General features: G+C 33.9%; 1 protein-coding gene across 5 annotated transcripts in view; it reads left to right on the top strand.

The window, feature by feature from the left end:
* Positions 1–18,422, top strand: part of LOC118188875 (phosphoserine phosphatase-like) — a 157,259-nt gene that overhangs the window by 70,000 nt on the left and 68,837 nt on the right. The window contains exon 1 of one of the 5 annotated variants that reach the window (XM_085813131.1): positions 415–544. The exons of 3 other annotated variants lie outside the window; for them this stretch is intronic. Coding sequence is in view for 1 of the 2 variants with exons in the window: in XM_085813127.1 (XP_085669253.1) it covers positions 5,334–5,393 (60 nt within the window). In the remaining variant the exon portion in view is untranslated. Of the gene's footprint in view, positions 1–414; positions 545–5,318; positions 5,394–18,422 lie in introns of those variants that run through there. One more of the 5 variants, XM_085813127.1, reaches the window with a different exon arrangement.

The raw sequence follows: 18,422 nt of genomic DNA on the forward strand, positions 1-18,422 counted from the left end.
ACTGATGTTTATTTATTTTTAGTCAAAAATATAAACCAAACGATTCTACATTAATTACGGTAAAGAGCATTAGAAACATGAAAATTATTAGTTCATACATTAGACAGGTTCATACATTGCACAGATTACAAATTAAATGTTTTTGAAATTATTCCAGTCTTGAAAGATAATTGAAATGATTATGAAAATAAAAATAAATTATAAATCCCTTACAATTAGCCATTTTACTCAAAGATAAAAAAATTTAATTTATTAAGAGATACGATTACTGCTTTTTAAACTTTTTTTTTTTTTTTTTTGTTAAGGAATTAAAGATTGATTAAATTTAAAAGATAAATTAAAAATCGTGTTCTGTGAACTGTTTTGCATCTGCATACAAGATTATAACACCTCATGTTTCGCGCAGGATCAATACTTGCCAAGACGAGTGGTTGTTAAATGTTTGGGAGCGTAACGTAAACTCTATGATATTTCAAAAAGTTTGGAAAGACATCTCTAAGAACTTTTTAATGTCAATGAATACTGAAAAGTTCTATAACATTTTGTAAGTACAATTCTTTTTTAAAAACTTTTAATTTAAAGTTTCAAAATGCTAATTCTCCCAACATACTTTAGAATAATTACTTTTTATTTCAATCATTCGGAAACTGTACCATTACCAACTGAACCTTACCACTTTTCAGTTCAGATTTAGTTAAATGCGTGTGATGATGAATTGAAAGCTCTAATTCAGGAAGAGGCTAAGAACTAGGCAGTTGTTTCACCCGTAAAAGCATGATGTATATTTTATTCAATAGGATGACATCGGGGTTGCAATTTACGAAATTGAACTCTGCAGTCGTTGTAAGAATTTTTTATTTGTCATTCTCAAAATGTGATGGAACTTCAATTTCGTTCGCAATCTATTCAACGAAAAACGTAATATAACAGTATTCTTATATTAATCACAGTGCCATAGTTACGCTTTCTGTCTTTTGTGTCACCATAGTTCATAGGAAAAAAGTGTATATAATCCGGTTATGTGCTAATGCTTTTTGCAGACTCGATCGTCTGCTAGATGATCATTAATTCCGTTGCCAGGTTTCCCGAATGACAGAGTTACAGAGGGAGCGGCAATATATTGATTTGGCGATTTTGTGGAACTGACATTTGCAGAGAATCAGCTATGGACCAGATGTAGCTTGTAGGGATCCTTTTGCATAGTTATCTATAAAACGCGTCTTTTTGCTCCTTACAAGAAAACAAACAAATAAAAAAACTTGCCTGTGAAAAGCTTTTACACGGCAAAGAGAAACAGTCAACCAAAAATCGTACTTTATAAAACTTATGAACCTTTACAATTAACTATTTATAACTATTAGCATACGTATTTTTAAAAATAATCATTTGATTCATATTTTATAAAATTAATGAATATTTTATGAGTTATTATGTTTAATAATTCATAAATATTTGAACGCATATTTATTAGAATATGATGTTGGCTAGAATTGATTTTTGCGTGGGACTTTTATTAGAATTTCTAATTTGAGATGGCAGCATTACATGCATATTCAAGAACAATTTGAGAATCGTATTCTGAAGTCTTAATTTTTGATGAAAAATTTCATGAATCTCACAAATTTATTACCTAGTCCCGTTTTTCTACTGATGTAGAATTTTAAGCAATAACTTTTAATACTTTCTGTATGGGGTATAAAATATGATTCTTAAGAAAATTATGAAAAATAAGAACATTATGCCTGATATAGTGTATAGCTTTTGTTGGCTTTCATCACTCTGAAGGTGACAAAATGGTTGTATATTGATTGATGCGCAAGTAGATGTACTAAAATACAGAAGTTTAAAAAAACCTAAAATGGTATGTCTGCTATCATACTATGTATGAAGGCAGGGTTTCTGTGTCTGATCTACATCTGATCGCTCTCGAAATCGAGAGAATTTAGTTCAAAATCCATGCCAAGCTCTGTTTTATCAAATTTTAAATAAAATTTTTTAAATGAATGTATGAAAATTTTATATAGTTTTTTTGCAGGTAAAAGTTTTGTATAGTATTTGTTTCCTTCTTATTTTCTCTCCAAAAACAAAACTTCACACTTGAAAAGTTAGTTGTTGCTATGGTAAAAATAATCTAATAAAAAATTTCAGAAATTAAGAAGTCTCCATTAAATAAGATGATTTAACTAAAAGAACAATATTGCGAAATATTTCTAAAAAGAAAATAATGTTAGCTTCCTCCCGATTCAAAGATTAGAAGAAAAGTTGTTGCCCAGACGGTATAGTGGTTAGCAGGAGCCTACTGCGGTACCGAAGGGACCGGATTCGAATCCCGGAGAAGACATGAATGTTTGTAAATGTATAGTGTCGGTGCGGCATGGCGGCACTCTAAATAATCGGCGAGCCGGAAGTTCTCTCGTGTGGATTGTTGGAAGGGGTTGGAGACCCGTGGATTTCTTTCCCTCCCCCGGGTTCTGTTCCTCAAAATTGGGGGTGGAAAATTGACAACAATAACAACAGAAGAAAAGTTATGATTTCATCTTCTTTTTATCCGTCAGCGTGTTATGAAATTTTTCAAAAAGTTTTCGGTTTTAGATAAAAAATTCCATTGATTTCATTTGATTTGAGTTGTACGGTGAAAGACCGAGTTACAAATTCTATTGTTAGATGTCATATAGATAATAAAAACTTGTGTTTGAAATTGTGATAAAAATTATGCTGTCCTTTCTACCGCTCAAGCGGTATAGTAGTTAGGGAAGTCTATTGTAATACCGACAGATTTCGGGATCGAATCCCGGAGAAGCCATGGCTGTCCTTCCTTCATAGGAGACAACAATGGCTCACCAATAAGGTGCTTTCACATCAAAGTGGCCACCCCTTCAGGCCTAAGTCTGAGAGGCCAAGCCTAAGTCGGCTAAGTGTCCGCCACAAGAGGAAAAAAAATAAAAAACTGTCATTTCTTGCTTCACTGCCAGTGCACTTAATTTTAAAAGCAAGCATTTTAGCATATTCTGACGAATTTAAATTTCGCTTATTCTGCACACAGCAAGCTACTTTTGACAGAACCAAATCCATAGTAAAGAGTTTTTGTGATTAACATGTCATCACAGAGTATGGACATATTAAATCAGAGCTTTTCGTTATATAGATGGTAATTCGGAAAAAGCTTGAAAGATGCTTCGCCGCCAAACTCTACTCTTAAAACTTGTTAGTAACTATTAAAACACGTCTGTCCTTAATTACTTTGTATTTACACTTTTTACATTTTTTCAATAAATTTGAAGAAAGAAGGAACAGTAGCGGGTAACAAGCCAGAAAAACAAAGAAACTGAGAAGAAATGTGAAGTTTCCAATACCGAAATCTAGATAAGAATGTATCATTCCCAGTGGTTAATTTAGGCTTTAGTTTGAAAATTTTAATATCGTTACTGATGTGTTATGTAAGTACTTAAGTCATTAACATTACATAAGAACCACCTGACAAGGATTAATTTTGAAATGAACCAGTTTAGAGAAATTTATTACAAGCAGTTGCTATTTTTAGAATTAAAAAAAAAAAAAAGATGGCTTAAAGAAGCTATTACAAATTAAAGTTAGAATTTTGTTTTACATTTTATTTATCTCATATGCATGTAAGATAAAAAGTATCTTAAAAGATAAAAAGTATATACATCAAAATTCTAACTTTAATTTGCAATAATTCCTTAACTGGTTTATTTCTCCTTTCCAATCTAAAAATAGTAACTGCTTATAATAAATATTGTTAAGCTGCGTCATTTCAAAATTAATCCATGTAATATGGTGCCTGCATAACATCAGTCACGTAGATACATACATAAAACTCCAGCCAATAATAATTATAGAACACTATTGTTAATGAATAGTGATTAAATATGAACCAAAACCAAATCACTCTAAAAGAGTATTTTATCTTGGATGCATTCTCATTCTGCTTGTCTTGCTAACTAGATTCCTGTCTTTGGTTTCCTTAACACAACGTCTTTAAAAATATACAGAAATTCTTCAGGAACAGGCGCTTATTGGACCAGTTTACCTGTGTTGACTTAAAAAAATGTTTGTTAACGAGAAATCGGACATGATAAGCAAACACCTTTAGTGCAAGTATTTTTTATACATCGGCTGTCGTCGTTAGCAACTATCATCTTCATGACTTGAACATTCCAAATTATTTCCTATATATACATATGCATATAGACGGATATTTATCTATGTATTTAGATAGATAGATTTTTTTTAAAGCCTAAAGGAGGTTTAGGGTAGAAGGGCTATTAGTCCCGAAACGGCATTTTGCATCGAATCGGTATAAACGGCTGCATCACTTTTCAGATTGTTGCCGCCAAATGTTATCATCCTGTATTATATTTAAAGAAATTAAATAATGAAGAATCTGCAGGAATGTTATGGATGTTTCTCGCACCGTGAAAACACGAAGATACCTAGAGCTATCAAATTTTGAATACTGAATGTTTCCATGCGAATATGGGCATGTGGAATTTGTTTATTATCATTTTCATATTTTGTAAAACTTTAACGAATTTTTGATTAACTCAAGGATTTCAAAACGAGCAGTGGCAACGTTGTATAGAAAAGACATTTTTATCTCCATTGCGCGAGACTCTGTATCGGAAATTCTAAACATATGATCATTTTAAAATTATTTTGCTATATTACTAATTGAATATTTAATTAATATATAATCTGAAAGCTTTCAATTTTTTTTTAACTTGCTTTCCATGAGGAATAAATAATGATTTTGTTTTATTCCTTTTCAACAGTCTTTTTCTTGTTGTTATTGTTGTGGGGGTTCATTTTTTTTATATATCTGGTTAATATCTACAAAAGCTACATGCCATACTTTGTACTCACAAATATGCAGATAAACGTGCAAACGCTTATCTTCAGGATTTTAAAACATAACCAAATGGTTAAATAGAGCGGATTACAGATGGAATGAATGAATTTTAAAAATAACAATGAAAATGAAAACGCCAAAAATTAAAGATTTTGATTTTTTTCCGATATTTTCTAATGAGATGTAAAGAATCAAAGTAGCCGATCATCAGACGTTGCAGGCGCCTGTACCTTGGCTTCCGGCTTGATTCTCCTTTTCGGATCCACGGATTTCTTAGAGGGGGCGATCAATGGAACAAGGGTGAGTCACCTTTTTCATCCAGTGCGAGACGACGAATCCTTTTCCCTTTCAGAAATGACTGCCTGCTGTATCGATTGTCTTACATATTGTACTTATGCTTGCAGTCCGCAGATGCAAAAGTGGCTTTTCCACGAACTTTGTCCGTCATCAGACACGTGTAAGGATGACGCTTGCCAGTTTCATTATCGTGGAATATGGGACATTTCAACTAGGTCGAAAAAAGGTAAAAGAGTTATTTTTTTCTTTCCCCCCCCCACCGAGACTAAATGGACATTACTAAACGCGCTATCAGTATCCTAATTAACATGATAAAAGTCGAGGAAATTATAAATACTACTTCAACTGTGCTCGAATTTCGGATATTTCATCTTTTAGGTAACAAACTGTAGAGAAAGCAATACTTATTATATTCATATGAATTTAAATAATTGGCGTTTTCTCCTTTTTTTATAGTTTCCTGTAACTTGAAAATAATGATTAAATAAGTATGAAACATATATATAGAGAGCTCAACAAAAGGAAAAATACTTTTAAACTTGATAAGGAAAATAAAAATTTAAAATGCTGTTGATAAGTGTCAGTAAGTAAATTATAAGAAAGCTAGTGTAAATTGAGAGGAAAAAAGAAGAAAAATAAATTTAAATGAAAAAACATACGCATAACTAAAGGATAAAAGGAAGAAAAGGAAAAAAAGTTAACGAAGACTATGAAATATGAAAAGTTTAGACTTCGATTTCATTTTCAAAAATAAAAATGATTAGAAATTACCCCTTTGTTGTTTACTTAAGACATGAATACATTGGGCAAACACTATGAAGCATTTAAATCGAATAAATAACAAACAAAAGAAAATCTAATTAATTTGCATTGTTAAACATTAACCGTTAACATACTCAATCCCTGTAGACCATTATGACCATCTTAATGTGGAAAAGCTGCCAACAAAGAAAATTAGAAGGGGAGGCGGGAAATAGTTACTTCAGAATAGATGCAATATAAGGGATGGAATTAAAATCATTAAAAAGTTTACGTACTTCCAATGAATGTTCAAAATGTCATAGGAATTCTTATTAAATTTCCTTTTAAATGATTTCATCAAGCATTCTACTATATATATCAAGTTCTTCCTCTCAATTCAGAAGCCGAAATAGCATGCTTAGTAGCCGGTTCAGGTTTTCTAACCAACTAACGCATTTTTACATCATGAAAATTTGAGCAATTGGCGTTCCTCTTAATTCTGAATAAACCGTAGTTAAACCTTCTAAGAACAAACCTGAGTTTCCTGTGGAAAATATTTTACCTATTTTTTTTATTTTTTTAGTGTCTGCATTTCATTCTATTAAAAAAAATGTAATAGTTTAAAGCTTCTGATTATAGCACTAAAATAATCAGTACAGGTGTGCCCGATTATTTAAATCACAATCAAAATTCGAATTTTAAGCGTACATGTACATTTCATGCTAGTCTGTCAATGAAATAAACATTTACAATATTTCAGTTTCTTACTATAATAGATGAAAAAGCAGTGTCTGTTACTTATAATTTATATTCTTTCAATAAATAGAAGAGAATTAAAAAAGGATAAAACTAGCTTGCGAAAATGGTATACAATAATTATGTATGTCGAAGGAATTAGTAATTATATCTCTATATATAGGCCTTAAATATCTTAGATTAGTTTCACTGACATCACAAAGAGTGACAAGTTTTTTATATACACTGTCTGTCACACAACATCTTTTATATATGCTGCAGCAAGTATATGCCGATGATTTCAATAGATGGTTGAATAGGATGTCAAACTCTGACAGATCTTCAGTAGGTGTGGTATGACAGGCGATTTAGGTAAGTTATGATAGTTGATGGTGTTATGACAGGTGATTGCGAATGTGAAGTAACAGTACATATTTTAATCTCCCCTCCCAAACAAAAATATGAAAAAGACGCTGCATCCGTACAAAATGCTCGTATATATGTATATATATATATATATATATATATATACATACATATATATATATATATACACCCGGCTGCTTAAGCTCTGTTTTTTATTCTTATATGTTGTTAAATTGTGAATTTTTGCTTAATAAAATTAACTGAATTATGTTGTTCCGGTCGAGGTTTTTATATATTAATATGCATGCAATAGTTGTAGAATTATCAACAATTTATTAGTGTAAGTTGAGCTAGACTTCAAATGGCGGCTATTAGTTTACATTTAAAACTCTTATTAATACAGCGAATTAAGTCAGTTAGTGCGCCAACTTCAAAGCCTTTTTACCTAGTCGTAGGAAAATTTAATTTTCAGTTTTGTGCACCAAAACTGTTATCTTCTTGCACGTTGGCTGAATTACTTTTTTTTTCGTAGAAATTCTAATTTTAATTGCAAAAACTTTTTTTAACTGTATTTGGTGTTTGCGTTTTTCTGTATTTTACAATTTTTAATGAAGATGTTTTGAGATTTTATGTGCCTTGCCGCGAAGGGAGAACTGAATTGATTGAATGAAGAATATATTTCTAGTGAAATTCGAGAAATGAAGCACAGCAAAATATGTGTATAATTTAGTAGACCGTACAAGGAAGTCATGCAGTGTCCGCAATATATTTATTTGTTTTTTTTGTTTGTTTTATGCTTTTTGCGAATTTAATAAAATTTTGATCAACAGCTTCAGAATTTGCTAGCAAGAAATTGCCATTGCCTAATATCAAATACTTTTATCTTATTATGTGCCAGGGTTGCTCTTCAGCAAAGTTTAAGCTATTAAACTTTTTTTTTTACAAGTTTAATCTGCCTCTTACAGATTAACAAACTAAGCGATTCAAAAGCAGTAAACGCAGTTCTTCATCTCTGTTAGTATTAGTAATTAGCTCGTAAAATTTACTAGCTAGGATTCATTGAATTCAGTACTGTATATCTCCTTCTTCATAATAACTATTTTAACGGTTGGCATCGCAAGTGACTGGTAAAATAAAAAGAAAATGTAAAATTTGAATTTGCATTTGATTACACTTTTCTTTTAAAAATTCATATAGTTTGATAAAATTTCAAGAAAAGTACGCATTTTGAACTTGAAAAATATTTATTAAGCCTCTTCTCAAAAACATTTTTGATATGATTTTGAATTTTAATTAAGTAAACTCAAATATAGAATTTTACCACTTACTAATATACAGTTAGACATTTCTTTTTTCTACGTTCACGTTATGTCCGTCAATGATTATACACGTGTGCAAAAATAGTCATAAAAATAGTCATATAAAGTTCACCGAAATACATACAAATGTGTATATGTATAAATGTGTAATAATGCATAATAATGTACGTATTTCGGTGAAAGTGTATCGAAAGCAGATTTTATAACGATTATTTCCCTTTTTTTAAACTACAATAAAAATAGTAAATATATTTTAATCCTTATTTCTTACTGTTGCACATTATTAATCATGTGTTTAAAATTAAATGTACTGTATAGAAGAATATGTCATGTTTTAGATGCTTAAAACATGTTAAAAATAAATATAAAAATATCGACGTTTACAGAGTTTATTGAATGTCTAGATAGTTTTAGTTACGGAGCTTATCAAGTCAATATTTTGCCCGTTATGAAAAGATTAAATTTCAAAATAGAAGAAGTAATTTCAAAAAGTTAATGTTTGTGTTAGTTAATGTTTCCAGTTGTAATCCATCTTTACCTTCAGCTCTTAAGAAAATTATTTCACAACTGTATTTTCTTTTTATCAATAAATGGCAAACGGATTTTTTTTTTTTTTTTTTTTTTTCATTACCCGAGATCTTTTCCAAATTTCTGGTCTATCGTTATCTCGTAGGTTTCTCCTTCGCCATCTCCACTTCTGAAGAAAGTGGTTTTGTTCAAGCCTTTAAAATTAGTTCTGGAAGCAACTCACGCTAATTATTTTTACTTCAATATCTCCAACAAAACGCATTTAATTACATATTAATTCCTTACTTCGATAAGTGATATCAGAATAAAAGTAGAAGAATATGATTAGCGCAATGAATGCAATATTAAACACAATTTGTGGGTTGAAAACAAATTTGGACGCTTTGCTGATAAAAAATGTTAAATCTTGAAAAAAAAAAAAAAAAAAAAAAAAAAAGAGAGAGAGAGAGAGAGAGAGAGAAATAGAGAGATTTCCAGCCATTTTTTAATATAGTTTTATATGGTTAATACCATAAACGGATAAATTACTTGAGTCAACAAATTCTTTACGCTTTCTTCTCATTCGGAATAATCAATAAACAAGTGAGTAACTTTTTCTTTCTGAAGTTATGAAAACAGTTTGTCTTTATGGTTTGTGATCGACATTAGATCAATTAATAATAAAATTAAAAATTTCTTTTATTCGGGAATTTTAATGTTTTTCCCCGTGTGTAACATGTACGAGCCAATTTCCCTAAGAAAGTTTTTCCCGAAGACATCCCTCCCCTTAGGCAGATGGCCTTCGATTGTTTTGTCACAAACAAATAAACCAATTTTTTCTTTATATTGTAACAAAAATTCTGGGCAAGTGCAAAGACCCAGGCGGCAAAAACTGCTATGTTTCCTAGAATTTCATCTGTTAAGAGTCTTTGGTGCAATTAGAAGGCTATAAACCTCGGATGACTTAATTTCATTATTTTTTTTTAACATTAAGATGACTCATGTTACTTTAACCTTATACCCTGTGCGTGTTCGAGCTTCAATGGTCTAATATCACTTCCTAAGCTTGCTGGTACTTTCAACCGTATGTCTACCGAAAATTAGCAAACCCGTTGCCAACTTTGGAGGAAAACGTTTGTTTGCTTATAGAGACATTAGGTTATTTCGATGTTGCAGAAGTGAAAAATGAGCAATGCCCTCGCTGGGACTCGAACCACGGACCTCTCGAATACTCGCCGAGCGTGCTGACCACTACACTACGAAGGCATGCTAAGAAGGCGGGAGAAATACCTTATATATTCCCATTTTAAAGGGCGACTGGGGATTAGGGGACCCAATCACCAAATCCTGGTGGAGGAGAATCATCATCCAGGATTTGGTGATTGGGTAGCCTAATCCCCAGTTGCCCTTTAAAAGGGGGAGTATATAAGGTATTTCATCATCCACCACTTTTTTAAGTTCGGGCGCCACTGTAGAGACATTAGGTTATTTCGATGCTGGAGAAGTGAAAAATGAGCAATGCTCTCACCGGGACTCTAACCACGGACCTCTCGAATACGCGCCGAGCGTGCTGACCACTACACCACGAAGGCATGCTAAGAAGGCGGAAGAAATACCTTATATGCCTACCTTTAAGTTTATTTCAACCTTGTATCCAGCACCATCTATTTTCCTACATTCTTATTTTTCCATACAAAACACGAAGACCTTTTTGTATTGTTGTTTTCCGTGTAAACTACAATCTGTTTTCGCTAAAAAAAATAAGATAATTGCACAAACTCGGCTTGCTATACAACTTCGGCTCCCAAATCCTAAAATAAGAAGGAAAGGGATGCACATGATGTCGTTAAGAAGGTATATTGTGCTCTAAATGTACCTTAGGTCAGAAGTGTCGCTGAAGATGATAGAAATTGCAATATTCGGTCCATTTCTATGCTAAAACACTGAAATTACCATAGCAAGTATCACAGTCTTCAGCCACACTGCCGAAAATGCCTAAAGAAGTTGAAAGTCGTTCCGGGATGGGCATGCTACGTCAATACTTCGGCTGCAACATCCATACTCTTTGGCAAAATTATATTTTTGGCATGGTCATATTTTTCCATGGCTTTTCGGTGGGGATGAGGATAATCAGAAAATATAGCTTGCCTTCACTTACGCCATTCAGTTTTGAATTTTTCGTCTTCTACCATTCTTCCTAAAATCAGTTTTAGTTTGCCTGCAGGCATCTTTTTCATTAGAGGCTCATATCAGTGCCCCTGATGGACATTATGTGGTCAACAATCATCATATTCAGAACCCCTTTCCATACGTTAGACGATTTTCCATCCTCTAAGTAACAATTTGACTCTTGTGCCCCTCAAATGGCTTAATATGGGAATATAAACTAATATATATAATTAAAAATGGCTTAAACGCCGTCTCTTTCCAAACAGATCGAAGCAAATGTATCCATAATTTGAGACTACATTTCATCAAAATTTGAAGAGATGACAAAGAAGAAAAAAAAAGGCTCTACAATTTGCTTTGATCGCTATTCTTCTTATTATTGCTAAATATAAGATGTCATTGTTATTATACATTACTTATACAGTTATATAAATTCATATTGTATATGCATAAACACAACCCGCGGATTGACACGTGCTTATGGAAATGTGTTTCTGAAATAAGCGTACTTTACTGAGAATAAAAAAGGTCCAAATTTCTAGAAACTGGTCCCGATTATGTAGGAAAACATTTTAAACATGTGTCTTAATAAAAGTCCTTAAAGAAATGTTGAAACATATATCTCAAAAGGTTTTTATCCATTCTAAATATCTAAAATGCGTTTAACCCGATAACAAATTATATGATCTTGAGATAAATGTCGAAATGTTTGATAAAAGCAGTTCTCATTTTCCCTCACGCGATTTCGATGATATTTATGATAAACCAAAATATCTCCGTTGCTAGGTGAATTGCATTAAGTTGCTAAATTTTAAGGTGTAATCAATTGAGTTTGTTTACAGAACAAATTGAAGGTTTAGTGAAACATGATCTCTCTAAGGGGAGTTATATATGTGTATTAGCACATTTTATTACAAAATTTTTTTGTAATTATGTTTAATAATACTTTCATTTCAATTTCGTGGAATGTGAAGAAGACAAGATCTGGCCATTAATTCCAAAGAATTCTCAGACTTATTTCACTTTTGTATTAAGTCTTTTCTGTTAAAAAAAAATTGATCCTGGGGTAGTTTAATACTTTGGTATAACAATTTTGGGCTATAAGCTCACACTATTTATTGATCTCTTGCTTCATTGGTCCATAGATCGACTGTTCAACGCTAATTGTTATATAACATTTTATGTCATCGAGTAATGTAATTTGATAATAAAAAGGAATTCATTGCCCCGGTAATATTTGACTCTCAGGTTATAAAGTAATAAAAAAAGACTTGTTATTAATAGCTCCCGGTTGGTATGATGATTAGCCGAAACTAATTTTGAGGTTTGATACATATACAGAAAGGGTTGAGTTACCGCATAAGGCTTAGTTATTTATTAAAGCGTCTGCTACTTTCCTTACGGGTACAATACCCTCTCCTGCACAGTGTGCACTTTGCATTCATGCCTATTTCGGTGCCGCACTCCAGACAGCGTCTCGGGAATAAGATAGTAAAATGGTCGTTTAGGTAATGAATTTTTATGATAGCTGATAAGCTTCGATAATTTTCTGTGAAAGAACATACACGAGTTGATCGGTGTAATCACCAGAATACTTGGGCACGAGGCTCAACCTCTGTCGAAACTGATTGTAAAATTTCTAATTATTCACTAAAAAAAACACTAAATTTCGAAATTAGTTCATTAGCATGATAACGTTTGACCCTATATAAAGAAAGAAAAAGCTGAATAATTGGTTAGAAAACATAAGTACAATTCTACAAACCATAGTTCTGAGGTAAGAATTTAGATGTGCAAGAGATATACGTATGTTCATTATAAATACAAACTTCCATGGGAAGTTCTTGAAAAAAAGGATAACATGATATAGAACAATATGGTGCTGATGTAGGTAAACTTAACTCATCTATTAAAACCAAGGTCTGTTAAAAAAAAGTGTGCAAGGGGAAAAAAAAACAGGTGCTGGGAAGCATTTCCTTCGCCTAGGAAGACTGCCCGGCCATGCAAAATCCTTAAGAATAACGTGGATGTTGAAAGTTTAAAAATTTGCAACTTTTATTAGTGAAAATAGTGTTACTATGAATGCTGTCTATGTTGAAAATAGTAGTGGTGAAAATTCTGAAAATGCCCCTCGGCAGCGATTTACCCAAACCAAGGATTATACCGATTACGGTTATTCCTCCACTTAAATTAAATGATCTTTGTCAAAAACTCAATGAGGAACTAAATGTGGCTTTTACTGCTAGAGTTTCAGGAGAATTGTTAAAATTATTACCACTTACCGTTGACCATCACAGGGAAATCACCAGATACCTATATGCTAATAGTATTCAACATTATACACACTGCTGGCCATTAAAATTGCAACACCAGAAAGGAATGATCTGACGAAGGCCAAAATTACATGAAAAGAAGAAGAGGTTGGAATATGCAAATGATTAGTATTTCAGCTCATCTAGACGAAGCAGGAAGGAGAAACGACATCTGCATAAAAGAAAAGTTGTGTAGTGGATTTCTGATTCGAGAAGCGCTTTCTAGAGTTTGCTCAATATAGTGTTATGTCTTGAATAATAAGAAAAAATGTTTAGCAGCCACTGTCGGAATTGAACAGAGGCAGGATTGTTGCCGATCGAGAGTGTGGATATCGTTCCGTGATATCGCCCGTCCTCTGGTCGACATCCAACCATTGTCATGCGAATGGGGAACCAATGGGTTCCTGAGGGTCATACTGAATGGCATGCTGGATCTCAACGTCCTCCCATGATTAACGCCCGAGAGGACAGACCTATTGTGAGGTTAGTCCTGCAAAACTGTACAACCACATCACGGGCTATTAGTCAGAAAATGGGCATATTTGCAGCACGCCCAGTATCCGCTCGTATGGTGCATCGAAGTTTGCAGCAGCGTGGATCATCAGCATGGCGACCATTACTTCTGCTTCTTTTGACAATACAGCATAGAGAGAGACGGCGACTGTGGTGAGCCAAACGACAAAGCTGCACACAGGAGTGGCACAATGTCGTCATTTCAGACGAGTCCCGGTTCTGCGTGCAGTATTCTGATGGCCGTATACGTATTTGGAGGCTCCGTGGAGACCACGTGTCGCCTGTTTGCATTCGATATCGGCATAGGGGGCCATGCACCTGGTGTGATGATTTGGACAGCCATTGGGTACACGACACGCACATCTCTAATTCTCTAGTTTGTATCGACGGTAATTTGAACGCAGATCGGAACATTTCTAGCATCTTACGTCTAGTGGTTGTGCCAGTGGTTGCAATTTTAATGACTAGCAGTGTATTACATGCCAAAAAAGTAGACCCAGTGAAGATAGTTTTACGAGGCTTGTCCTCCGACTGCACCACGGACGAAATTAAAGAGATGATTGCCGATAAATTCGACATCATTGAGGTTAATCAAATGTGCAGATTTAAAACGAGAACACAATTGCCTCTAATTTAAGTTCACGTAGCCAATATTTCGGGAACTGACAAAATTGATAATATCAGTAACTTTCTTTGCTCTGTTACAATTGAACAATACATGTACAACGGTGGTTTGACTCAATGCAGCCTCTGTACTCATACGGTTTAAGTCAATGCCACAATTGTCAGCATTTCTTCCACTCTTCTGATGAATGTAAACTCGCTCCGAGGTGTGTTAATTGCGCTCTGCCTCATAAGAGTTCGTAATTCGAAGCAAAATTTATTAATAAACACACCTGTTGTAAATCTGGGGGAACACATGCTGCCAACTTTCTATTATGTCCCCAAAATTCCACTAATATGAAAAAGAAATTCACTAGATTCTAGGATATTAATGACACTCGATCTGAACCATGTGGAAGGTATATTTCTGCCAACAAGCGAGAAGAAACTCCTAATTCTGAAATCCTATCACTTCTAACAGATGCCCCAGTAGGGAAGCAAATACAAGTAAATCTAATATAACCATTGATGTAAATGACCATTGCCACCGCTCAACAGGGCAGATAAAACAGAAAAAAATCTGAAAGCTTTCAGATTTTATATTACGTTCAAGAGGGGCGGTTCCTTCATGGGGAATTCAAAACGGGATTTGAAAAGTGATACAGTACCGTTACACTGTGTAACGTCTTTGTGTTACTACGCTACCAACATAATACCAGTAAGAAATGTAAGAAACTTCGCGCATAACATATTCGTGCTTGAAGATTCACGCGATGCGATGTTAATGCTAATCGAACGCTTTGAAATCGTTGAGTTTGTTAATAAAAAATTCGTTAATGTTTTACAAAATATGAGATAGATAATAAGACAAATTAAAAATTGCAAATTTGGGCTTCCCGATACTCATATTCGAGTGGAAGACTACGTTATTCAAAATTTGATGTCTAAGTACCGTTGTTTTTTCACAATGCGAGATACATACATACGTTCATGCAGATTCTTCATTAGTTAATTTCTTTAAATGTAATGCAGAACTCTAATATTTAGTGGCAACAATTTGAAACATGATTATGACTTTCATAGAAAACCAACGCAGAATGCCAAAACGAAATTAATAGCCCTTCTGGAGGGGGCTAAAAATGGAAATGTTAAAAAAATCCACAAATAACATCTCCTCAGCTAGGCGCTATTCTTTTTGCCGTCCTGTGCAAACTCTGCAACTTCAAAACTCTGCCACCTGGTTTCATTGAAAATTGTAAAAAAAATTTCCTCCTCTAAATTCTGCCGCCCGTTGCTGCCGCACGGATTGCACACGCTCTAGCGCTAGTTCTGTATTCTGGAGGATATATTTAGAGGATACTTATTTAGTGTCAATGGAAACTATGTATGTGTGATATTGTCTGAGAGTTTAATATTTTCAATTTACATTCATTTTCAATCTGTAAGAACTTTGGTAGCTTTGTATGTATTCGTACCTTACGTATTTGTAGTTTTGGTTTGCATGCGTGTATTTCTTTGCTTTATTACGTGCCTTATATTTTCGTAGCTGCCCTTTTACATCCTATGTTTCGTATTCTTACATCTTCAGCTCGACAGTTACGACTAATTTTCGGACTTGTGAATATTATTATGTTTCTTCAACTTCAGGACTTTGTAAGATTCTCATTAGTGTATTTCTCAGTTACTGTAGAAAGTAAGTAACCTTAAGAAATAGTTAGCGAATAATCGCTTAAGTTCGTGAGACAAGAAACAACAAGATGGAAGGGTAACTAATCCCTTATTATTTCAATAAAATTCAACAAAACTCCGTCTTGGAGTGCACAATAAAAGCCGACACTTGGGCTTGAACTTAAGAGACTAAGAAATAAACTAAAAGTAAGATTAACTAAAGAGATATAGCCGAAGTTATGAAGATTCTAATCGAGTTGGCCCCTTAACTCTATTTGACTACGAAGCTTATCAAGGGCCTGTGTACGGCCGAATGTAATAACAGCTTTGAGAGAGAGTAGCCAAAAGGCAGACGCGCGCAAGTCAGAAACTCTGATTCTCTCTAACTCAGCAAGTAAAACTTCGCGGTTTAAATACCGCTTCTCCTCATTAAGTATTCAGAGTAATTCCAAAACTACGTTCTATCCGAAAGTAGTAAGTTGAAGTTAAGAATTTGACAGGAAAGGAACTTTAACATAAAATTTAACTGTTAATAAAATTAACATAATCCTTACAATTTTTGTAATTACTGTTTGAATCTTTTTTTTTTAGTTCGCCTTGATAAATTCGAAAGAGAATATATTTCGATGGAAGTAAGGTCAGTGCACCTAGGTACTCCGGTATTGCACAATTCTACTGTGCTCCAGGACAAGGCATTATTATACCACGACTGATAATTGTCATTAGAAACATTTTTTTTTCAAAGTTAATTTATAGTTTTTTTTACGGTTGCTTGTTAATAAAACTCCTACGTTATGAAATTCATTTCTCAAGATAATCTAACAATGTTGCTTTCTCTCAAGGCCGAACAAAGAAATTTTAGCTCCATCATCAGAAGATAATTCAGGCGTTCTTTAAGCGGTTCCCAAATGGATAAGACCATTGGACACTGGTGGTTGGATCTGAATTCAATGAATGGATTTAGTGTTCTGAATTTTCGCAGTTTTTTCTATCTGTGGGTTAAAATACGCCAGTTTTCCTGAGAAAATCCTTTGCGAAGCCATTTTTTCCTTAGGTCGATAGCACTAGTATACTTTGCCTTAATGAATTAACTAATAAACAGTTTATTGAAATTAATTTTGTGGCACAATCGACATCCTAATAAACCTGGCGCCATAGGCGAACGCCCATTTTGGTCACTTCTTAAACGGGTACTGTTCGCACTTATCAGTTGTTATATATGGAATAAGGCTAATAGCTAGGTATTCGTTTCAAGTATTATTTTTATCATTAATAAGATGGCTTCGTTTTGCTTGCATGTGGATTTATTTATTCAATTCTTAAATACAGTCGAACTTCTCTGTAACGAGCTTCAGGGCACCGAAAGACTGGCTCGTAGATCTAAGGCTCCTATACAGGAGTCTTAGCTAGATCCGATCCGATAAGACAAAGGGATTATTTCTCTAGACGGAGTAAAAATTGAATGATGAAAAAGGAAAGGCTGATTAACATTGTCATATCTATCACAAATATCAACAACAAATATAATTTAAAAGTCATATTAAGATTTAATTATATTTATTATTATGTGCCTTTATTAAATTTGTTTTTCACTCTTTTTCAGTCTCTCCAAAGTGTCTGAAAAATTGATTGGCTTTTGTCTGAAGCAGTCTAGATATTGGTAGATTACGGCTTCTCTGAATGGTGAACCATTTTATATTGCTACGAAATGTACAGCTGCGGTAAGATAGCTTCCCCAACAAGGCAGGTTTAGGGTTGCCACAAAACGACAAGAAGAATCACGGTTGCCATATTTGACGCGAAATCGCCCGATTTTCGACATTTGGCGATGTGCCGTAGACGGATTCAGAACCTTCTGGAACGAATTGTTACCCGTTTGGCCCAGAATGTTCTCGAACGCAAGCCAAAAGCTTTATAAACTCTGCTGATACGCGGAGTAGTAGTAGTAGTGCGTCTAGCAGTCTATCGAGTTGATCGCGAGTCTATCGAGTGACGGTCTAGTTTCAAGTTGGTCGTCGACTGTATCGCGAGTTGGTGCATCGTTGAGGCTATCTGGTACATCTTAGAGTGCGTCACGAGTTGTAGTGTGGAGAGTATGTAGAGTTCCGAGAAAGGCCGAACCGAGTCGGGAAATGTAAGGCTCCTCTAAGGAGCTCCTTAGGGAAATGTACTCCGCTGCTTTGCCGTGAAGCTGTCTTCACCGTTATAGTTTGATAGCCTGGAAGCTGTGTGATTGTTGCAGCCTGCTTGTCGTAGTTTTTCGACAACTGCAAACGTGTTTTTGGAGCTGTCCTGAGTAATAATAGCTAAATAAACTGTGTT

The sequence above is a fragment of the Stegodyphus dumicola genome, chromosome 3 (assembly GCF_044657685.1).
Source record: "Stegodyphus dumicola isolate Sdum_Otavi_A_Nest chromosome 3, ASM4465768v1".
NCBI classification, from domain to species: Eukaryota; Metazoa; Arthropoda; class Arachnida; order Araneae; family Eresidae; genus Stegodyphus; species Stegodyphus dumicola.